The sequence below is a fragment of the Uranotaenia lowii genome, chromosome 2 (assembly GCF_029784155.1).
Source record: "Uranotaenia lowii strain MFRU-FL chromosome 2, ASM2978415v1, whole genome shotgun sequence".
Lineage (NCBI taxonomy): Eukaryota > Metazoa > Arthropoda > Insecta > Diptera > Culicidae > Uranotaenia > Uranotaenia lowii.
This window is the reverse complement of record NC_073692.1, coordinates 270,087,382-270,109,326: the sequence shown is the minus strand read 5'-3', so window position 1 is coordinate 270,109,326 and position 21,945 is coordinate 270,087,382. Positions and strand designations below refer to the sequence as shown.

Sequence of the window (21,945 nt, the reverse complement as noted above, 5' to 3'; positions counted from 1 at the left end):
CAGTTTGTTGATGCAAGTTTCATACGACAACATATTTACTTCCACCAGGACAAGTTCATGTGCCCCTACGAGAGTTGCATTTCAGATACGGTTTTCAATAATTTTCACAACCTTACTATTCACATTAAAAAGTCACACTTGAGCAGTTCTGGCAGAAAAACGACAAAAAAGCCAATTACTAAAAACAGAAAAAATGATTCATTTGCGGATATGGAAGAAATGGTATGCAATGTTTGTTTCAAAAGTTTTACCTCCAAAGCTTCCTATAAGGTTCACAACAAGTAAGTTGTAAGATACACCCAACCTGCGACAAACTAGCTTATTTTTTGGACTATTCTCTAGGAACCATTATGCAGATCGTCGGCACCAATGTACCATGTGTCCAAAATCTTTCATCCAGAAGTCGGATTTGGTCGTTCACCTGCGATCGCACACGGATGAACGGCCGTTTCTTTGCACAGTGACTGGCTGCGATAAACGCTTCCGCACGTCCAGCCACAGACGAGACCACATGTCTACTCACGCCGAAGAGAAAAACTTCGGTTGTGAAGTATGTCACAAATATTTCAAAGCCGAGCGTATTCTACAGGGTCACATGAGGTTGGTAACAGTTATTCTTTATCCTTTTTTCATTTACTTAATAAGTTTTCAAACAATTTGTAGGTTGCACACCGGTCTGAAACCATTCGTGTGTGAACAATGTGGGAAAGGCTTCAGTCGAAAGCACCACCTGAAGCTTCACATGAAAACTCACGTTAAAAAGCTCGAGTGACACTCTGAAGTAAGTTTTTTAGATACCTTATTCTAAAGATATGAATAAAAACATTTAAAGTGAATGCTTGTTGAACTTTTATTTTAGGTAGAGAATTCAATTGAAATATAGGGATTTTATACTTCAACACAGAATCTCTTGACCAGATCATTTGTAGCGATTCAAATTAATGTGTCTATATTTTCAATGTAAAGTGTTGCATAGCTCTACATATTTAGACCAAAGTTGCAATTTTGTGTACCTTTTCTTTATGGATTTTCACATTATACTTTGTGTAGAACATCTTCGAACATACGCTACATTCGTGTTTCTTCTCCTCTAGATGACGTTTTATGTGGTTGCGATAGCAAACGCGTGATTGTAACAGCTTTCCGCAAAAATGACACTGAAATAGGAGGCTCATCAATATACTCAAATTAAAAGAAGGTAATACATTTTTACCTCAAACGTTTTACCATCGATGTGTGAGTCCATGTGCGCAGTACGGAGTGAGGCGGTTTTAAAACTCTTACCACAGACTGTACATTTGAAAGGACGCTCGTCAGTATGGGTCCTCCGATGAAGAGTAAGTTCCCCAAGTTGAGCGAAACTTTTACCACACTCGTGGCATTCATGCTTTTTGTCTAATGTTTTCAAATGGCACGCCAACGACCGGGCTGTTAGGAATTTTTTTTCTACAAGTGGGTGGGTAGAAAAATTTATGATCCATGTTTTGAAACAACTCAATTAAAAACATTTAACTTACCGCAATGATGGCATGCAAACTTTTTGGCAGTACATTTAACTCGAAGATGTTGCTGCAAATCGGTCATAGTTTCAAACGAATCCATTCCACAATGCTGGCAGGTATGTACCTCGTATTGTACGTGCTTGGAGGCAATGTGGACGCCTAGCCGTGCAACCGAAGCGTACTCACTTCCACAGCCGTTGAAAGGGCAGGCCAATACCTTGAGATGTGACAGAATATGTTGTTTTGCATGGGCTTTGTTTTCATATTCCGAAGAACACACCGAACATGTGTAATGACTCGGTTCCCCTACAATATTCTCTTCTTGGTGATGCTCCTGGTCGTGCACGTGTTGCAAGAAATCGTCCTTCAAGTAGAACATTTTTCCACAAACGGTGCAAATATGAAACACGAAATGATCTGCCACATTAGCGGATGCTTGATGGTGGTTCATGTGCCTAGCAAAATGTGACTTTTTCTCAAAAACTTTGGAGCAGATATTGCAAATCAATTTATTAAAATCTTTTGTTTCTGATAACAGTACTTGCGTATTAAGCTCTTCGTAATCTGAATCCAAATAGTGCACACCGTCTTCGGTATCCATTTCTGTAACAGGTGTTTGCTCCGTTCTACTATGATTAGGACCATCTATTTCTAAAGCATCGTGATGATTTATTTTTGATAATGATTCGTCAGAATCTTTTTCTATAAGTATAGTAATCTCATGGGCATTCTCGTCGTAATTTTGAACCATTTCCAAGGAATTATCGGGTTGTGTATGCGAATCCTTCTCGTCGTGAGAAGTTTTTTCACATAAATATTCAGTAGTTCCTCGAGGTTTTTCACACGGTAGTTTCTGATGGTCGGAATCAAGAATTTCCTCTACCAATTCACCACTTGATTCGTTCTTGTTGCTGCTTATATTTAAGTTTTCGGTATGTTCTTCGATAATTTCTACGGTAAATTGTTTGTTTTGTACTCCTATAGTTTGACGAAGAACCTGCTCTGTTCGTTTGCATTTCTGTTTGAACAAATAGTAGTTCAGTAGTTGACTTTTACAGCTTTGGCACAGTTTTCCGGGCATATCACTGGATTTAAGTATCTGAAATTTTTAAAAAAAAGTTTGGTAATGGAATCAAAATAGGAAAATTCGGTTTGAAAAGATAGAGTAGGAAAATCATAGCATTAAGCGAAAAAAAATCATCACGGATAGTAGAAGTTAAGGCTTTACAAAAGGTAAGTATGGGATAAAAAAACAACATGATCATGCAGCCATTCTGTTCGCTTTAAGACTTATTTACCTGTATACCCACGCAGTAATTTATAACTTCCGGCAGGGCGACCAAAAAACCGTCGACAATTGCATTTGAAAAAATGTTGATTAGTTTCTCGCTAAGATCGGTTTGAGAAAGACAGATTCTACATGCCCTTTGAAGATCCACATCCAGGCTGAAGTCCATAGTTTTGATTTATATTTCCGTTGAACTGTTGAATTGTTTTGCACAGGTTAGTTACCTGGAGAAAGTCTGTTTATTCGGTTGATCGACGAACAGCTGTTGGAAAGCTGGTTGTTGTTGTTGTTTCAATGTGTTTGGCTTCGTTTCACGTTTCCGCATTTTTAACCATTATAGAATGTTTTAACCATTTATTGATTCTTGCAGTTCTAATGATAATGATAGAAATAAAACTTTTAAAATTAACACAACTGCAAGAGGGGCATACTTAACGAACAACCTTTACCATGTAAAGTAACGTTTCCAACAAAAGAACAAAATGAAAATACAAATTGCATTATCAAAAAAAACTATCCGTTGTTTGCAATGACGTGCTGGTTGGTCTGCCTCACCTTTAACGCAGCTCATTGGATTGTTAAATAGTATGAGTTGATTTTGGCTGTAAATTAAAAGTTTAAAGCAGAGGAATTAGAGGTATTGTGCAGTGCACACGTTACCACCAACATTTTGGATCAGGTTTTCTCGCCGGCCGGCGCGGGGTATAGGGGGTATATGAGGGTTTAGGACACAACACACTATCAAACTTTTTTGTGTCTCCGTGGTTCAAACGGGAATATTTTGCTTATCATCTAAAGTCAAAGTTTCATTTCGTTTTGCCTGCTTCAGATAGCGGAATTTGTTAAATAATTAACAATCTTGTTGCACCCTTACCGAACTCGAATCATAATGGGTGATTTTACCGGAAAAGTAAGTATTCTTTCAGCTAATATCGACCATAAGTTCATCGATGTGTTGTTTTGAGCTTTAGACGGTTAACATCTTACCCGTTTTAGGTTATCACCTGCAAGGCAGCGGTGGCCTGGGAACCAAAAAAACCGCTGTCGATCGAGAGCATTGAAGTTGATCCACCCAAAGCAGGAGAAGTGCGAATCAAGATAGCTGCTTCTGGAGTTTGCCATACTGATGCTTACACTTTGGATGGACACGATGCTGAAGGGGTGTTTCCGGTGATCCTCGGACACGAAGGAGCCGGCATTGTTGAAAGCGTCGGCGAAGGTGTAACAAAGTTCAAACCAGGGGATCACGTAATTCCGCTGTACATTCCGCAGTGTTTCGAATGCAAGTTTTGCAAAAGTCCCAAAACGAATCTCTGTCCCAAGATTCGTGCCACTCAGGGAAAGGGACTGATGCCGGATGGTACAACAAGGTTCACTTGCAAAGGTCAAAAGGTTTTCCATTTCATGGGAACCTCGACTTTCTCAGAGTACACTGTTGTTGCAGAGATTTCTCTGTGCAAAATTGATGATACAGCACCTTTGGACAAGGTTTGCTTGCTCGGTTGTGGAATTCCAACTGGGTATGGAGCCGCTTTAAACACTGCGAAAGTGGAAAAAGGAAGCAGCTGTGCTGTGTGGGGATTAGGAGCCGTTGGGTTAGCCGCCATTATGGGATGTAAAGCTGCTGGAGCCAGTAAGATCATTGGTGTAGACATCAATCCGGAAAAATTTAAAATGGGAGCTCTTTTCGGATGCACAGAATTCGTGAATCCGAAGGATTATGATAAACCAATTCAGGAAGTACTGATCGAGAAGACAGATGGCGGATTGGACTATACGTTTGAGTGTGTTGGCAACGTACAGACCATGAGAGCTGCCCTGGAGTCCTGTTGCCGTGGATGGGGAGTTTCCGTTATCATTGGTGTAGCTGAATCAGGTAAAGAAATTTCAACCCGTCCTTTCCAACTTGTCACTGGAAGAACTTGGAAGGGGACAGCTTTCGGTGGATGGAAAAGCGTTGAAAGTGTGCCAAAGTTGGTGAATCAATATCAAAAGAAGGACCTGATGGTTGATGAATTCATAACACATACCATGGCTCTAGCTGAAATAAACAATGCATTCACGTTGATGCACGAAGGAAAGAGCATCCGTGCTGTCGTTAACCTGTAATTCAAATGAAAGGAATGTAATAATTTCAAACAAGAAAAAAATACTTATGCACGTTTTTTAGAAAACCTTGATTTTGTTGCGGATTTTTTTTTCTATTATGCAATATGCGAAGATTTACAAAAAAAACATACCGAAATCAATAGTAATGAGTTGCGACGATCTCATTGTTGTGAGCTATTACTCGCAAAAAACAGAACGAGCGAACCCGGATGACCTCACCCCGAATCAAAAGCGACCTTTCAAAGCTCCGAACAGAACACAGAAGAGAATTCGTTTGATATAGATCTCGTTCGAACAACATTACTTTATAGTTTTAGCTATAACTGGACCAATATAATTTAGAGGAGTATCATAAACATGTTTCATGATAAAATACAACAACAAAACCAAAAATTAAGAGTAAAAATTATTAAGTACTCATAAAATGACAAAAAGATGAAAATTTCATAAAACTGAAAACAAATACAAACAAAAGACTAAAAATAATAAAAAAAATGATAAATATTGTCAACAAAGCAAATATGAAAAAAAAACCAACATTATAAACAAAACAATAAAAGTGCTCAATATATCAAAAATATGATAGAAACAATTGACTAAAAATTACGTTTATTATAGTAACAATAGTTTGAAGTAGTAATGAGTGAATAAAACTTATAAAAAAACGGTTCGAAGAGAGAAACAAAGAAACGAAAAGGCAGGATCTAAAAACGATAGCTCGATTTTTGTTGTATAAGCGCATGCAACTTCGTTCGATTGATATGTTTACCAGATTTTATTTAAGCGAGTTTTGGAAATCAATGCATCGGTAACTATTGCTTTGTTTTGTTCACTAAGAAAAAACTTGGTGTTTGAACCAAAACAAAAGTGATTTTGATTCAAACAAATATTCTATTGAAACAAACTTTTTATTTGAAACAATGTATTTTGTGTTTGATTCTAAAGATACGTTTTTTAAACAAAGGATTTATTATTCTTTGAACTAAAAAAAAACTTTGAATCAAAGAAATTGTTTTAATTAAAAAGGTGGAATTTTCTTTGAAGTAAAAGAAAACAATTAGAAACAAAGAAACTTTTATCTGTCCCAGAATCAAAGAACTTTTCCTTTATTTGGCGACTACACAAAGGAAAATTTCTTTTTCCTAAAGAATTTCATCACTGCGTGTTCTAATTGACAACAAGAACAAAGATTTCAAGACTTCATAAGAAGTGACAGTATGATATGCTATAGTACCCTCTTGAATCTCGGCAATATTTTTAGTCCAATTAGCCTAATTACATATCTCAGTATAAAAGCATTTCTGAATAATAAAGCAAGGAAAATACAATAAAAAACCTAAACCCTAAATAACATTTTTGAACAATAAAGCAAGTAAAATCTAATAAAAAAAAGCATAACAACTACATATGTCTGTTGTAGGTACACAAAAATCGACTTTTCCACTACTGAATTGTAATTACATATTGAGTATTATTAAGTTCTATCTTTTTCCGCTCACGTTCAAGTGAGCTAAATCAAGCTTAAGTTAAAAAATGGATCTATTCATTTGCAAATGATTTCATGATCATGATTAAATTTTCATTCTCTATATGGAGAATGAATTTAGAGAAATAATTTCTTGAACATGACATTTATAAATGTCATGCAGCCGAATTCCGGTACTTAATGAAAATCACCAAAAATCTCTTCGAGAAAAGAAATTCTAAAATTGTCGTTCTCTTCATAAAAATGTCTTTTCTTCTTGGCTGATTCCGGAAAAGTAAAGAGAAAGAAAAAAAAAACAAATGTAAGAGAAGAAAAAATTATAGTTCACCTATTCACCGCTAGACGTCTTTGACGTTTGTTGTCGGTGAGACTTTTCGAAACGACTTATTGTTGGCACCGTCTTTCTCCCATGTTAGTTTGTTCCCCGATATTGAGCATGGTAATTAGATTTAAATTATATTTGTAATACTGAAAACTATTTATAACAGCAATGTTCAATATTGCTAGATAAAATACTTCAAATCTTGCTCACAACCGTGCATGCAATTAAATATGAAAAAACATATCGTTGAGTGTTGAAGGCATAATTGGACATTTTGAAAAATGAAGCTAGAAAGTTACGTGTTTGTAAACAATCGGATGTGTTGAACGGCTACGATGTTAATAATTTTACCACATAATTTGACAAAGTACAATTAATTAGGTTTAATCGATTACCTGAGCCAAGATATCGCAATGTTGTTAGAACTTGTAAATGTACCGGAGTTGTTGTGGTTCTTTCATCCTTCAATGGGATAGCGTTCAATGGTTGATCCAATAAATTAATATATTTCTCAGCCAAACATTTTGGCATTCGAAAGAGTTTTTCGAAATTTCCATCCGAAATATCAAATGGATTACTAATATCTCTCAAACAACGACGATGCCAAAGTAGTTCGATTTTTTCTTGGCGTTTATACCACTTTTTTTTGCATAGTAGGTAATATGATACAATCATTTGCTCCATTATTTTCAAGTTTTAATAGATATTAACGTTTAATTTAACAAAAATCCTCACTGATAAGAAATGTCTTTTAAAATTTCCGAAGCAAAAATGCCGAAGAAATTAAAAATCTCGTTTTCTATTTCAAACGTCAAAAAATGCCTTCTTTGAATTGACCGGAATGTCAATCTAAGAAAATTTCACAACGAAAAAAATCCGAAGTGATTGAAAATCATGTTTTCTTTTTTAAACGTCAAAAAAATGTCTTCTTTAAATTCACCGGAATTCCAAGATAAGGAAATTTTAAAAATGTCTTCAATAATTTCTTTTCTTTCACGAAATTTTTTGCCCGGAATTCAGCTGATGGTCGAGAAATTTTTTTCCTCGAAAAATATAGTTTTGAGTTCTAACGTACTACCGTGTGAAGTTAGAAAGCTTTATTATTTGTTTATCTCTTTTCAGTATCAAGTTATCACCAACAAGTTCGAATCAAAATGGTAGAAAATTGAATTTTATTTTTTATTTCCTTAAATCCTTTCAAGCAAACACGGCTAAAGACTAGAAAGTATGGCTGCAAAAGGTGCGCATATCACACAAAATGTTGTCACAAAGCCGTCTATTTTCGAAGCAGTTGCTGCCGACTCACTGGATGCAACTTTCTACCCGGCACTTAAACGCGTCGTAACTGTACATTTTCAATATTATAATCTCTCAATCTTGTTTAATAAATATTTTTATTTCAGTTCTTAGCGACTATCAAACCCAATGCCTTTGGTTATCTTTTGAAGTACTACGATGAAACTTTCCTACTCTTCAACACCGTCGTCCAGGGATATTACCTACGCCATAGAGGAGGATCCCTGTCGGAAGTGTTCTACGGTTTGACCCGTGTCACTGGCGCCGGATTGGAACCAGAACGTATCAAAAAACGATTATCTTTGTTTTTTCTTGTGGCTGGGCCATATCTGTACCACAAGGTCAACCAAAGGCTACAACAGTGGAAAGATGAATACGAGAACGGACGCCCTGTTTCACCAGAAAAAATACGTATGGCTGAGTATTTCCCTATAGTTAAAGCATGCTACGAAAGCGTGCGTCTGGTGATGTGTCTGAGGTACTTGGCCGGATTAGGTTCCTCACATTCCCCAATTTTGAGAGGATTGAATCTAACTTTAACATATTTGACCGAAGAAGATGATTCGTGGTCGTTCCGCGATTTCTTCGCAGGAAAAGTTCAGTGAGTATAAAATCTCTGTGATAAATTCACGAACTAAAGTTTTCCTTTGAGCAATTTTTTAGACTCACGACCATGATGAGTGCAGTTTTGTTAAGAGGACTAGAATTGTCAGCATTTTTCCTCCAGTTTATCGAATGGTGGCAAAATGAAACTACCATGGGTGATCTTTCTAAGTTACCAGTACCAGAAGCTCCCGATTTAGACGTAAACTGCAATCGCTATCTAAATAAATGCGCGCTCTGCTTGCAGGAATTACAAATCCCTACAGCTGTATCAACTTCCGGGTATGTTTTGACAAACTAATTTTTGTTGAAGGATAAAACTCGAAATTCAACATTATTGATTTTGGTTTCAGCTACGTTTTCTGCTATTGCTGTATAACTGCACACCTTCAGAAAGAAAGCAGGTGTCCTGTTACCAGGTATCCAGCGACCGTTAGCGATCTGATCAGAATATACGACGGGGATGAATGAAAATGATTCCGAGTTTACAAGCTTTTAGAAGGGGCATAGGAAAATAATTGACTTATAAAATTGGTTTAGTAAAAATGACGAAACTATTTATGATTGATGACAACTCTGAACGGTTTTAGTACTGAAACTCGGATCAAGTTTTTTTCATTTATATGTGCATTGTACCCGCTTTCTACTACCTTTTATGGTAAATCTATACTAATAATTAAAGGTTTATAGTTTCTAAACATTTCCGAGCTGTTGAAATTGAACACGCTCTAAAAGACTCCGTTCAAGAACACGGAATGATCTATAATTGAATCGTTAGTTGGGTGGAGTTACCAAGAACTCATCTTTTATGAATAGATGAATTTACAATCTTATCGGTTAACACCGAATGTTGAAATTGTTGGGATACGACAATATGAAAACACATTTATCGAGATTCCAAACTGCAAACCCGTATTGGAAATCTAACATATTTTGTTACGCAATAAAAACAAACTGGAATCTCCATGCGCATAATACGTAGCCTTTTCTGATCCGAAGCGCAACACTCGCATTTATATGTACATCAAAATAAGAAAATAATTAAGGTAATAAATATTTAATAAAAAAAAGGTGTATCTTACCGATTCAGTTGAGTCCAACGCCTGTTATTTTTGATGGGCCCACAAATAGCGTTTAGCTGGATATTATTTCGTCTTTCCGTAAGAAACCTTGCACATTCATAATTGTACTACCAACAGCGCTGTACCCGGCCTTGGGTCTGTCATCACTTGATCATGTTTCGTCGCAGTAAAAGAGAAAAAATAAATAAAAATAGTAAGTTATTTTTTATTCAACCACGTGACCCAGAGTCCAGACTTAATGATAAGAGATCAACAGATCACATAGTGATCCTAATCATGGTCATCATTCCTTGAATTAGCTTAAAGGTACATTCAACGAACCAGCACGGAAAATAGAACAAGTAAATTGATATTGAAGATCTAAATCTGAGCATTTAGGCAAGACTCTTACTCTTGTTAGATAAATTGACTGTTTTGCGAATATAATAACCTAAATTTCCGATACCGCCGTCTGGTTTTGGTATGCCAGGCGTATGGGTTCGATTCCTGGTATCGGCAAGAAAACTTTTGGGTTGGAATCCCATAAGTGGCCTTTAGGTAAGATGTGTTTGACTGTTCTTCCGAAATATACTTACATAAACACAAGCAATAATACATTCGCTACATAACAGTTTATAATAAGCCATGGGGTACGGGTGGGAGTCGTGGGAGTATGACATTTGGCATAAAGCCATTTGGCATAATGCCTTTTGGCATAAAGCCATTTGGCATAAAAGCCATTTGGCATAAAGGCCATTTGGCATAAAGGTCATTTGGCATAAAAGCCATTTGGCATAAAGCCATTTGGCATAATTTCTTTTTTCGTGTGATCACGTTGAGTTCCACTTTTCGGACAACGTTGCATGTTTTCTTTTCTTAAGTTTTGCGGCATTGCCGCAAACATCGAGGATGCAGGGGGTGAGGCGCCACAAAGCCGCCGAGGACAATATTTAATATAAGTTCGAACGCGCAGCGTGAGGAGGTTGGTGTTGACTTTTGTAGAACCGCAATAAGTAAGGCGTTTAGACCTAAGCTTGAACCGACTCCTCACGCTGCGCGTTCGAACTTTCATGAAAGTGTGTCCTTCGCGCTATCGCGCGGCGGACGGGGCTAAGGGATCACCCCTAGCTTTCACGTAAACCTAGGAGGCCCCAGTAGACCTAGACCAATGTAATATGGCCGCCGCTTATGCCAAATGGCTTTATGCCAAAAGGCATTATGCCAAATGTCATACTCCCGGTACGGGTATTTTATTTTATTTGGTGTACGCACTGCATTGGAGATTTGTCGAACTTAATAATCTAAAAGAATGCAGGTGAGCACATACTTAGGCATAAACTTTGTTGAATCCGTGAATCCATAGTTGATAACGAACATACAATCATATGCCTAAATTTTCGTTAATTACAATTCTACTTATCTTTGCCAAATTAAAAAGATTGTTTATACTAAAACTAAAAAAACACACAGAGCTTCCTGGAATTCCACTGGAAAACAGAAAAATTAAATCGCAATAAAATTTCGTTAACATGTCTTGGAAAAAGATGCACCCTGATTTAAACCCTTAAAAAACCTGATTTAATACCTATCAACTACAGGGAGTTGTGATATAAATTGACCCGTATCATTTTTAATCAATCAAATGAGTTATATTTGGAAAAATCGTTATTATTGCGGATACACTCTTGCAGGAAACAACGCAATGTTCATAATTACTTACTGTTAGTGCCCAAATCACTCCTTCAATATTCCTTCCAATTCCACCGTATAAAATAATTTGTTGCACACTTGTTAAAACATCACGATTAACTAATAGCTGTTCTGCAATTTATTTCTGCCACCTCGCCTCTGTTTACACACTTATCGTACATCCAGCATGTTGCTTGATAACAACAAAAGTTGTCGAATTAATAACCAGCATGCTTTACTTCTACAAAGATTGAACGATCTATTTGCATTGAACGTGAAATACATTGAATAGAATAAACTTTCTTTCATATGTTAAAAGATGTGATGAATGAAAGATTTTAAAAGAAATGGTTCAAAATGCTGTATAAAGTGTTAAGAAGAGAAATAGATACCTAAATGGTGTTAAAAAAGATCTAAAATACCATCTAAGAAGTTAGGTAACGTAAAGGGTCATACACACCGGAAGTCCTTCATCTTTCCTCTGAGAACGCTTTCCAAAATTCCACTTCATCCAAGGGGTTCCACTCACCCAAGTGAAAACGAAAAGACCGAGATAATTATTCCAAGTCTCCCACGATGTCCAGAGATGGGCAGAGATTTACAAAAATAAGGCATTTCCTCCAAATAGCATATCCAAAAATGACAGGGCCAGTTGATCCGAGACAAGACAGTTATCCCACGGAGTCCATTCCTGATAATCCTATCGACTGCAGTCTGCTTCCAAGATTTTTTTAAATTTAATTGAACAAAAGCTTTTTGAAAAGATCGACCTTCGACAAATAAAATTTATTAGTCGAAGCACAAAACTAAATCATGTAAAAATCCAACATGATAAGTTAAAATTTAAAATCCGCAAGTTATTATACACTGATTGAAATCATACTCCGAAATTATCAGCAAGTAAATCCATCAGTCCTTTCCGTCCAGTCCAAACGTACTCCAGGTTATCCACGGTACAATCGTATATTGGCTATCCTTCCTTCAAATGTGTTTGCATTAATTTTTCTAATAGAATTCTTCAATCAGTGTATGCATTATGAAATTAACTTTAACGGACTTGCTTAGAACTTGAGTTGAAACATTTCCAATAAGTTTTGAAAAACAGAAAATCCTTTTAACATCCTGTTAGTATTTACGGCAACACCATGATGTCAACTAGGGTAGCTGTTCTGATCCACTCTAATCCTGAATCCTGTTCTGTTTCGTCCAGAGATCCATTCTTTAAACGAAAGCATCTGTTTCATTCATTTTGATTGGGTGTGTGTCGTATAAGCAAAAGGGAATCCGATCGTGACAAAGGTCGATCCTGAAGTCCCCTGCAAATCCTGATCCAAAGTACTAGCAGGACATAGATTCGCGCAACTTCAGGTGGAGAAAAATCCTTTTGCGTGCATGTCAGTGCGTGTCAAGAAACACAATTAAGAAGTGAATCCTTGTTTCCTGTTTAAGAGAAGGAAAAACAGGCTTTAGAATACTTGGCTTGGCATTGCATAAAATATGTAATTAAATGAAAATTCTAAACTAATTGGCTAATCCATCCAAAATAAACTCGGCTATCATCATGAGGCGTTTCAGAGGCTAGAAGAAATCAAAAATATTCGTTATTTAGCTGCATCACTAATGACCATCCATGAATCAGAGCTGATAATCATTACACAATCTTTAATGGTTTGGAATCATACGTAAATATTTTTGTGTTTTTATCCGATTATTTTAAAATCCACACGTGTTATTCAACACAATAAAATGATGTAGCTTTCGATGTGCATTTACATTGTTTGCTGCTAAAGTTTAGTTGTTTCCGAAATCAGGAATGTATACAAAAATCATTAAAAAATGCCCTACAAGTAAATCCAATCATCGCGGAAAGAGAACTGTGTTTCAATTTTCAATTATAAAAACCGAAATGTGTTCTTCTATGTCTTATAATTTGGTCAGATTTTTAGTGGAAATAAATCAAAGTGTCGTGGCATATACTAGGCACCACCTTAAAAGTTGTACATATTCTTCAAATTACTTGGATTCCACTGATACGGGAACTTATCTGTTCAGCATACATTCTCTCAGCGATGCTTAATAGTTGTAGGATCGTGAACGGGACCGCGAGAAGCTCCTTTGCACCGGTGAGTAGGTGGGCGTTCCACGACGTCGACGTGGGGAATAAGATCTAGAATGTCGTTTAAGTTTAGTAAAGAATTAAATGGATCAATCGATTAAAGATTTTTACCGGTCTCGTTCACGTTCGCCACCTCGTCTGTCATCGTTGCTAGCATCCTCTCGTACGCGGATATAAGCTACCTCGCCCTGTGAACAACCCAAGTGATTAAAAGGTACAATATATCTCGTTAGCATGTTATTAAAACTTATAGATTCTGAAAAGTGCTTCTAAAGTAAAGCTTCAGAGCTCATTAAACTAGGCTTGCCAGATACTTTCAGAAAAAAGCGGGACATTTCACGAAAAAAAGCGGGACACAGCCGAAAAAAGCGGGACATTTGAGAAACTCTTAAAAAAGCTTAATTGTATAGCCAAACTCATACGTATACTATCAGACAAAGTTGTTTATAGAAAGTACTTTCAGGTTTTTTAACGCTGTTGATTTTTCTCAGTTTTTCTTACATGACTTCTATTTACACGGTTTTTTGCCATATGCACCGTTATTTTCCACGGTTCTAGCGAATTAACACGTTATTCGAGAGAAAATACATCAAGTCGTACAAGTAAACGGCGGATTTGATACCGCGTTAAAAACCTTTTTGTAATTTGTATAAAAATGTGTTTGTTTGGAATTTTGTTTAAAAACTTGAAAACTCAAAAAAACTTCCATCTTTGTATAATTTGAACAATTGAGTCGAAACAGTTGGTGTATAATATAAGGCAATTTAATTTAGATTCCGGCGATAAAAATAATCTCTATAATTCGTTACTCTAAACTAGTCTAAACTAATTTAGAAGTATCTTAAACAATATTTTATTTATACATTGGTTTAACATGCTCCAAAAACGCTTAACTGAATCAGAATTTTACTGTTATGCTTGCAGGTTTAGAGTTATTCGGTATTGTCTTATATGAAACTATGAAAAATACTGCTTATTTTGAGAAAAAGACGTATTTCAAAGATTTTCTGGGTTGAACCAATGAATTCAAATTGAGACTTAAATTTGATTTTTCCAGTTAAAGTCAGTAAACTTTGTAGAAATTTTCCAAAAAAAGCGGGACATTTTGAGGAAAAAGCGGGACAGCGGGACATGTCCCGCTTTTGCGGGACGGATGGCAACCCTACATTAAACCAGAATGAAGTAAAAAAGCAACTGCTTACCTCATGTGAACGAAATCTGGAATCGTCAAGTTTTTTGATGGCATACTTCATATCTTCATGGCGCAGGAACTCAACCACACCAGTTCCGTCTTTGTAAACATCGGCAAAACAAACGTCGCCGGCTTCTCGCATGTGGTCTTTCAGATCCTGCCATGAGCCGGATGAAGGCAACCCAGTAACAACTACGCGGAATTGAGATCTACGGGCAGGCGGACCACGACTTCCGCGATCCCGACCGCTGCTCCTCTCGCTGTTACCTCCCCGACTGCCGCGATAGCTACCAGGGCCACCTCCTCGGGGGAATTCAACTCGTAACCTATAGCCATCGTAATCGTAACCGTCTCGAGCTTTGACGGCATCGTCGGCATCACTGTTGAAGATAAATTTTCATTTTTAATCATCATTCAACTATAAAATGAATGTTTATTCAACTGATAACCATACTTACCGATTGTCTTCAAATTCTACAAAAGCAAATGGCGGCCCTCGGCGGTTTTTCAAATCTACGAAAGTTACCTTTCCGAACTTGTGGAACAAATCCTGGATATCCTTGGTGCGTATATCCGGAGGCAAATTGCCTACATAGATTCGGCACTCATTTCGTCCGTGAGACATATTTATTTCTTTTAGCACAAGAAAAATCAAAATCAAAACTACAATACAAGTTTTTTTATCTCTAAACCGCACCAGAGCTGCCGCGCGCGACCGACTCCAACAGCAAGCGAATTCGAAATGATGCGCTCTTTTCGCATAAAAAATTAATCGAACTCCCGCTCTGGTGTTGTCGCATGGAAATTTACACTCTTATTTCGGAAAATGCATAAACTTATAAAAATTTGCATAATGTTTAGAGCAAACGCAGCAGTGAGTGAGCATTTTGCTCTTTCCAGCAGTTCGATTCGTTAAAAATTGTATATATTATCTCTTTCATTGAAAATTGGATTTCGTGCAATGTTTTGCAGTCGCAGTTATCCGTACAAAGGTTGACTGAAAAGAGGTTAGCGTGTAGAACTCCGACAGATTTTACACTGATTTGACAGGTCGCACGAATGTACAAGTTCGCACAAATGTCGCAGTCATAAGTGCGCAGTCCAATTTAGTGCGCTGCGATTAATATAAAATATATAAAAACGAACGGGGTCTGTATTTATTTGATTTTAAAATACTTTCCAGTTCACAGAGCGTTCTTTTGCGTACTTTCTACAAACTGGTACGCACCTGCCTTTGCTACATACGTTTTCGTGTCATCTTCATCATTTCACAATTTTTATATGTATATATTATATACATATAAAAATTGTGAAATGATGAAGATGACACGAAAACGTTACGTTACATACGTTTTCGTGTCATCTTCATCATTTCACAATTTTTATATGTATATATTATATACATATAAAAATTGTGAAATGATGAAGATGACACGAAAACGTATGTAGCAAAGGCAGGTGCGTACCAGTTTGTAGAAAGTACGCAAAAGAACGCTCTGTGAACTGGAAAGTATTTTAAAATCAAATAAATACAGACCCCGTTCGTTTTTGGCAACATGCCCGTAAATTTTATGTTGCCAAAATCTAACGGTTTTTTAGTGACTTTTTTATTTTTATTTCAAATTAGTCAAAATTGAAGTAAAACCTTATAATAGCATAAAATTTTTCAATTTGACTCAATTAAATTAGTTTTAAGCAGTAAATATCATGCGATATCATAAAATATTGCCTATATGCTTTTTGGCTTGCATGGTTGCGGCCGCAACTATGGTGGAATCGGATTGTTAAATCATCTGGTATGGGGTGCAAATCACAGACTGACTCTTTTGGTGCGGTGCAAGTGACAAGCAAAACGCCGTTAACTACAAATTTGCGAATAAACCAAAAGATGGTTAAAACGTCTCTAATAAAATAAAATAATAAAAAACTACTAATTTACTGAAGTTGCAGTTTTTTTCTACTTACAGAGAGGGTTTTGTAGAACAGAAAAACAGAAACTGACAAAGTATGTAAATTCTGAAACTCACTTACGTAAAAGTTGTCGAACTTCAAAAGTACGGTACCGCAATATGTACAACTTTCTTAGCGTGATGGTTCGCTCTGTCATAATAAGAATAAAAAAGCCTATGATTTCTGGCAACGTTTCTTATGAGTGCTTATGAGCTCTTATGAGTATCTCTACACGCTCATTTGACGGAACCCTTAATAGTTGTAAAAACACGTTTTTGCGAACTTCCATGATCTGTCATTTTGTGGGTCATTTTGTCGGGTCAATATTACACATAATTTCGAACAGCCCAGGTACGCTTCATCAGAGCGCATGCCTTAATTTCAACCGTTGTGTTTGAAACTTGGATACATCAGAAGGCATGTGCTTACCACAAGCACTGCTCACATCTCCACCGAGGGCAAGAGTTTCAAATAATGTGGAAATTTAACCCGACGCAAAAGAAAAGCCTATATGTACCCTATAAAGGGTACAAGGGCTGTACACGAATAAGGAGTTAACCCAGTTTTATCCGATAACGGATCAAATTACACTATAAGGGGTTGCGCCAAATGAGCGTGTATCAAAGAAAAAGCAAATGAGTGGAACGTCTAAATTTTTTTGAGTTTTATCATTGTGAAAAACATTTATGGACATATTATTGTCGTGTTTTTTTAGTTTAAATAAGCTTAAGGTAGTGCAAAGTAGCAGAGTTTGATCCTTGAAATACACAGTTTAAGTAGATAGTGATTGTTCCAACAAAAATTTCAGTTTTTACCATAAAATTGAGACGCTCAGAAGTGTGACAATTTCTGCGGTGGATTGGCATATGAGTTTCTCTTATTTCTTTTTTATAACCTATCGCCTGTGATTTCGTCGGAAATTTCCAACGTTACGGACCGTGCAAAGGTTGGACGAAATTGTTAGTTGCTGCTATCTTCGTTAGTGCGATATCATATAACTAGGCCAGGGAAACTGATTAACCTTAGAAGAGCTCGACCCAAGGAATTTGCTGTCAATGCGCTGTCCATCATGTCCAAAAACAAAATAGCTAATTCGAAACTGGAAAGCGATCATATCGAAATTAAATCCAAGGTTAGCATTTTCAATTTAAGAAGCTCTTAAAAAAATTATTAACATTTTGATTTTACTGTTTTAGTTTGATGCTGAATTTCGCAGATGGTCCATCAAGCGATCGGAACCCCAAAATTTCAACGATTTTCAATCTCTGGTCGAAAAACTGCACAAACTGGATCGGGGCCAGATATTGGTATCATATGTTGATCCGCGGGACAACGATCTACTGCCGATCAACAACGATGACAACTTCGGAAGGGCCCTGACCACTGCACGTCCCCTACTGCGTGTTATCATCCAGCGAAAAGGTAAGAATGACTCATCAACTGCGAGAATCACCCCGCTTTTATGTTTTCTTCATAGATAATATGTAATGCCCTTATGTTGTTGAAAGTTCAAATTTCCAAAATGCAAATTTAATTAAATTCGTCTTCTACCATCTGGTGAAAAATATCCACTATGTTCAGAAATGTTAAACTTTTTTTATTACCAACACTCAATAAGTAGGATGTTATTGAGAGGTGTTTTCCTTAACCTGACTAAAAAGTTTATTGTAACTAACAGGCTGCGTAGAAGTTGATAAACCAAAAATTACAATTTACAATAATATCTTATTTAGCTTTTGAAGAGGCCTATGATAGATTTTCGAATTTCGACGAAATAATATTCATTTACGTGGGTTAATTTGAAAACTCTTCGCTGTTCGAGAATCCACTTCACTTGCTGTTTATGAACCTCCGAAAAACGACTGTTTTCGCTTGAGCCCAATGCGAGAAACTACTATCGCAAAGCTGCATTGCATTGATTAAATATTGTGAGCTAAATCAGCATAGACTCAAAACATTTTACTCGGAAAATGAAACGCAATAAAAATCTTGAAGAGCTCGTAAACGCCACGCACTTTCGGTAGCGGGTCTTATCTGTTTATCAGCATCACTCGCAGAGCGTATCGGGACGTGATTAAAAAGTCGTTCCTCAAAAAGGATTCGAAAACAGTAATAGCGTTTTTTTATCAAACTAGTCATGCGTATTTTTTAAATAAAAATACGCTATAAGTTGAGATATGTTTGCTTTCGCCCAGTCTTCAGTATAAAAATTCCATGGACATGAGACAGATTTATAGCTCTGTAAAACTCTTTAAAGATATACGTCTGTACTTTCTTTAAGTATAAGAACTTTGTTAGGGATGAATGACCTGATGAATTTTAATTATAATTCAAAATTTAAACAAAATGAAGACGCCACATTGCGCTTTGCTTTCAAAATAGCGATGAAAAGGTTTTTGAAAAATATGTCATCATGACCCGAAAATTCGCTCAAATGCTTACCAGGTGCCAGTTCTTAACACTTTATCAGACCTGTTTTTACAAACTAGGTACTTGAAAATTTATATTGCATTTACTGTAGGGGACAGCATAGAGGAAATCACCGGATATGGAACAATACGGCCGCGCAACCTGATCAGCAGCATTCTTGGACAAACACCAGTTAAATCGAAAGGTTTAGCTATATCTAACCCTCACGATTTCCGACAGGTATTTATAACATGCTCCACGAATTTATAGTTTACAGAGTTTTTTATTTAAATTATTTACCTCTAGGTTTCGGCTATTATTGATGTGGATATTGTACCGGACACATGCAGAAGAGTTCGTTTGTTAAAACATGGCAGCGACAAGCCGCTCGGATTCTACATTCGGTAATACGCTAAATAATGCAATTCACCACCGAATGCTCTTAGTTAATAATGCGTTTCTATTACCAGGGACGGAACGTCAGTACGTGTGACCGCCAATGGATTAGAGAAACAGCCTGGGATATTTATTTCCCGTTTGGTTCCCGGTGGGTTAGCCGAAAGTACCGGTTTATTGGCGGTGAATGATGAGGTGCTGGAGGTAAACGGAATCGAAGTCAATGGTAAAACACTTGATCAAGTCACCGACATGATGGTAGCGAACAGTTCCAATCTGATCATCACGGTAAAACCTGCCAACCAAAGAACATTGGCCCCTCCTCGACGAGGATCTTTTTCGCGCAATAGTCAATTATCGGGCGGTTCCCACCAATCTCATCAAACAACTGGTTCGGACGAGAACGATCAAGACGATCAAGATGAAATTCGTGATCACACTGGTGCTGCCACTCTTGACGAGAATGCCCTCATTACCCAGAAAGACGGTGTTCTACATTTGTAAAATGATACTTAAGGTTCTGTTTTTTTTTATATTACTCATGAGTCCCGAAGTGACCGCAATGAGAAAAGGTCGGCACAGTTGTTCCGATTGCCTTTTCTAGAAAGTTTGTCCAAATTTTTATCAGGATCATCTTCACCAAGATTGAGATGTACAGAATTGATCTATTACTAACGATAAGTCATCTAAGATGGAAAGTTGCATATACCGAGATCATCCAACGACTAGAGATTGTGGGTCGAAAGTTTTTTTTTTTTTGTTTTTCTAGATATCTTTAAATTATACAACACAAATTAAGAAGCAAACAGTATTTTCAACCATTCCGTTCGTTTGTTACTGCACACATCAATTTTGACAACTTTATATGTATGTTAAAATATACTCTTTCGATTGCAAATAAATATCGCTTAGGTTTCATTTTTCGTTTCTTACTGTTGGAATGTTATTAATATTTACTCTTTAAAAAATAACCATTCAAAAGTTCAAACATTCCATGAACACATACCTTATTATTCAATGTTTTTCACTGCATGTTTGGTTTGATAGCCGGGCTACATTTAAACTGTGTTAGAATTTTTATCTAATGTGAGATTCAACGGTAGAATGCAATCAACAATGTTCATGCTGATCAAATAGAACAAACGTCTGTTGGTTTTAAATCAGAAAATTAACCCAACAATAATTGGAAAAATAAGGCCTGAAATTAAAATTCCGTTAATAAAACTCGTAATGTAGGTATTTCCCAGTGCCTTACATGCACCATACTGAACTGTATCCCAAAAACCAAGTAGTAAAAACCTTTGGTCAATCAAACCCGAGAAATGCCTTCTCTATACATAACGCAATACATATTTAAAAAATAATTCCAATACATTTCTAAAATGCCGCGTTGATGTAGGAAAGTCAAGAATTAAATGACGATTAGTTATTAGAGTATGTAGAAAACCGTCCCATTTTTGACAGAGTACTTAAAAATTTAATATCAATGAATAAGAAAAAGCAACTGGTTGGCCTTTATATACAAGTATTAAACCACATAATAAAACATCTTTACTAAATCGAGAATAATAGGAAAGAAGTTTACATTCGTGAACTGGAAACAAGCTACACAAATTTTCGTTCGGGTAATGATTTAGGAGTTTTTTCATTAAGTATATGAAATTGATCTTTGGGATGTTAAATCTATTTCTCCAATTGTATTAATAAGGAATACGCGAGAATTTTTCCGCATCAAATTCTCCCATTAGTTGAAAAATATCTATAAACTACTAAATATATTCGCGTCAATACGATACAATAGTTTGAAACCCAATTAAGTGTTTATTGGAAGCTAAAAGTAAAATATATTATAATATTTTATAGTGGAAATTGGAGTTTTATACCTTTTTAGATAGTTTTATTTCTTGAAGAAGAAAGCCTTTAACCAAATCGGTATCGATTTTTGAATACGGTGAATACGACAACTGTAAACAAATCCAGATTATCATATAAACGTGTTTTTCGACACGGGAAATCCTGAAATTTCACTAAATGTACTCTTTTTTTTTTGTTGAAAGACATTTGATCTGAAAAACCTATGTATTTCTTCAATTCTATGAAATTGTTTCACATCTTATGCAAAAATTACGGTAAGAATACTGCATGCTTACAACAAATTACAAGTAAGATGTTAATATGTTCATTAACATGCATTTTTAGACGTGAGCGCGATAAGCGCCTTTGAGTATGCAAACAGTAATCAATATGTACACAATGCAGATAAATTATCTGAAAAGCCATAAAAAAAAACATTATAAAACAATCCATTTCCATTTCCTTTCTCATAGCCACGTACATTTTCTTTGCAATCATTATTTAATAATGATTGCAAAGGAAATGTACGCGGCTATAAGAAAGGAAATGGAAATGGATTGTTTAATAATGTTTTTTTTATGGCTTTTCAGCATCAGCATCATCTAAATACTGCTATCTCTTCCAAAATTCCAACTTTTGCATAACCTCAACATATTAACAGTATTTGATTGA

The 21,945-nt window shown here is 36.3% G+C and overlaps 6 protein-coding genes across 7 annotated transcripts; 4 read left to right on the top strand and 2 right to left on the bottom strand.

Annotated features, from left to right (window-relative positions):
* The first annotated feature begins 6 nt into the window (after positions 1–6).
* Positions 7–836, top strand: LOC129744176 (gastrula zinc finger protein xFG20-1-like). Its single transcript, XM_055736592.1, has 3 exons — positions 7–281; positions 343–600; positions 664–836. Exons 1-3 carry the CDS (start codon positions 58–60, stop codon positions 770–772), a joined length of 591 nt encoding a protein of 196 aa, XP_055592567.1. The 5' UTR covers positions 7–57; the 3' UTR covers positions 773–836.
* Positions 822–5,270, bottom strand: LOC129744165 (zinc finger protein 436-like). Of its 2 annotated transcripts, XM_055736579.1 has the most exons (5): positions 3,222–3,238; positions 2,801–3,162; positions 1,518–2,601; positions 1,214–1,446; positions 822–1,157 (listed from the first exon to the last, which is right to left on the bottom strand). In XM_055736579.1, exons 2-5 carry the CDS (start codon positions 2,957–2,959, stop codon positions 987–989), a joined length of 1,647 nt encoding a protein of 548 aa, XP_055592554.1. In that variant the 5' UTR covers positions 2,960–3,162; positions 3,222–3,238; the 3' UTR covers positions 822–986. The 2 variants fall into 2 exon arrangements, with proteins under 2 accessions (XP_055592554.1, XP_055592553.1); XM_055736578.1 differs by having other exon boundaries at positions 2,801–5,270.
* On the top strand, positions 3,434–4,964 carry LOC129744168 (alcohol dehydrogenase class-3). Its single transcript, XM_055736582.1, has 2 exons — positions 3,434–3,700; positions 3,787–4,964. The coding sequence occupies exons 1-2, from the start codon at positions 3,680–3,682 to the stop codon at positions 4,897–4,899; spliced, it is 1,134 nt and encodes a 377-aa protein (XP_055592557.1). The 5' UTR covers positions 3,434–3,679; the 3' UTR covers positions 4,900–4,964.
* Positions 5,271–7,485: 2,215 nt separating the features above from the next.
* Positions 7,486–9,152, top strand: LOC129744171 (peroxisome assembly protein 12). The gene is made up of 4 exons (XM_055736584.1): positions 7,486–8,054; positions 8,111–8,604; positions 8,667–8,888; positions 8,960–9,152. The coding sequence occupies exons 1-4, from the start codon at positions 7,935–7,937 to the stop codon at positions 9,075–9,077; spliced, it is 954 nt and encodes a 317-aa protein (XP_055592559.1). The 5' UTR covers positions 7,486–7,934; the 3' UTR covers positions 9,078–9,152.
* Positions 9,153–11,294: 2,142 nt separating this feature from the next.
* Positions 11,295–15,409, bottom strand: LOC129744174 (serine/arginine-rich splicing factor 1A). The gene is made up of 4 exons (XM_055736590.1): positions 15,123–15,409; positions 14,675–15,044; positions 13,584–13,660; positions 11,295–13,523 (listed from the first exon to the last, which is right to left on the bottom strand). The coding sequence occupies exons 1-4, from the start codon at positions 15,287–15,289 to the stop codon at positions 13,430–13,432; spliced, it is 708 nt and encodes a 235-aa protein (XP_055592565.1). The 5' UTR covers positions 15,290–15,409; the 3' UTR covers positions 11,295–13,429.
* Positions 15,410–17,236: 1,827 nt separating this feature from the next.
* LOC129744173 (partitioning defective 6 homolog beta) lies at positions 17,237–21,288 on the top strand. The gene is made up of 5 exons (XM_055736589.1): positions 17,237–17,746; positions 17,811–18,036; positions 19,136–19,263; positions 19,330–19,427; positions 19,494–21,288. The coding sequence occupies exons 1-5, from the start codon at positions 17,684–17,686 to the stop codon at positions 19,921–19,923; spliced, it is 945 nt and encodes a 314-aa protein (XP_055592564.1). The 5' UTR covers positions 17,237–17,683; the 3' UTR covers positions 19,924–21,288.
* The last annotated feature ends 657 nt before the right edge of the window (positions 21,289–21,945 follow it).

Excerpts from the sequence above, each read along its gene's own strand:
- LOC129744165 (XM_055736578.1), bottom strand. The coding sequence starts at position 2,959 with ATGGACTTCAGCCTGGATGTGGATCTTCAAAGGGCATGTAGAATCTGT. Across the intron at positions 2,602-2,800 it reads ATTACTGCGTGGGTATACAG|ATACTTAAATCCAGTGATAT; the intron begins GTAAATAAGTCT and ends TAAAAATTTCAG. Across the intron at positions 1,447-1,517 it reads GTTTGCATGCCATCATTGCG|AAAAAAAATTCCTAACAGCC; the intron begins GTAAGTTAAATG and ends ACCCACTTGTAG.
- LOC129744176 (XM_055736592.1), top strand. The coding sequence starts at position 58 with ATGTGCCCCTACGAGAGTTGCATTTCAGATACGGTTTTCAATAATTTT. Across the intron at positions 282-342 it reads TCCTATAAGGTTCACAACAA|GAACCATTATGCAGATCGTC; the intron begins GTAAGTTGTAAG and ends ACTATTCTCTAG. Across the intron at positions 601-663 it reads ATTCTACAGGGTCACATGAG|GTTGCACACCGGTCTGAAAC; the intron begins GTTGGTAACAGT and ends AACAATTTGTAG.
- LOC129744171 (XM_055736584.1), top strand. The coding sequence starts at position 7,935 with ATGGCTGCAAAAGGTGCGCATATCACACAAAATGTTGTCACAAAGCCG. Across the intron at positions 8,055-8,110 it reads CACTTAAACGCGTCGTAACT|TTCTTAGCGACTATCAAACC; the intron begins GTACATTTTCAA and ends TTTTTATTTCAG. Across the intron at positions 8,889-8,959 it reads ACAGCTGTATCAACTTCCGG|CTACGTTTTCTGCTATTGCT; the intron begins GTATGTTTTGAC and ends TTTTGGTTTCAG.
- LOC129744174 (XM_055736590.1), bottom strand. The coding sequence starts at position 15,289 with ATGTCTCACGGACGAAATGAGTGCCGAATCTATGTAGGCAATTTGCCT. Across the intron at positions 15,045-15,122 it reads GTAGAATTTGAAGACAATCG|TGATGCCGACGATGCCGTCA; the intron begins GTAAGTATGGTT and ends TATCTTCAACAG. Across the intron at positions 13,524-13,583 it reads GGCGAACGTGAACGAGACCG|ATCTTATTCCCCACGTCGAC; the intron begins GTAAAAATCTTT and ends ACGACATTCTAG.
- LOC129744173 (XM_055736589.1), top strand. The coding sequence starts at position 17,684 with ATGTCCAAAAACAAAATAGCTAATTCGAAACTGGAAAGCGATCATATC. Across the intron at positions 17,747-17,810 it reads ATATCGAAATTAAATCCAAG|TTTGATGCTGAATTTCGCAG; the intron begins GTTAGCATTTTC and ends TTACTGTTTTAG. Across the intron at positions 19,428-19,493 it reads CCGCTCGGATTCTACATTCG|GGACGGAACGTCAGTACGTG; the intron begins GTAATACGCTAA and ends TTCTATTACCAG.
- LOC129744168 (XM_055736582.1), top strand. The coding sequence starts at position 3,680 with ATGGGTGATTTTACCGGAAAA. Across the intron at positions 3,701-3,786 it reads TGGGTGATTTTACCGGAAAA|GTTATCACCTGCAAGGCAGC; the intron begins GTAAGTATTCTT and ends TACCCGTTTTAG.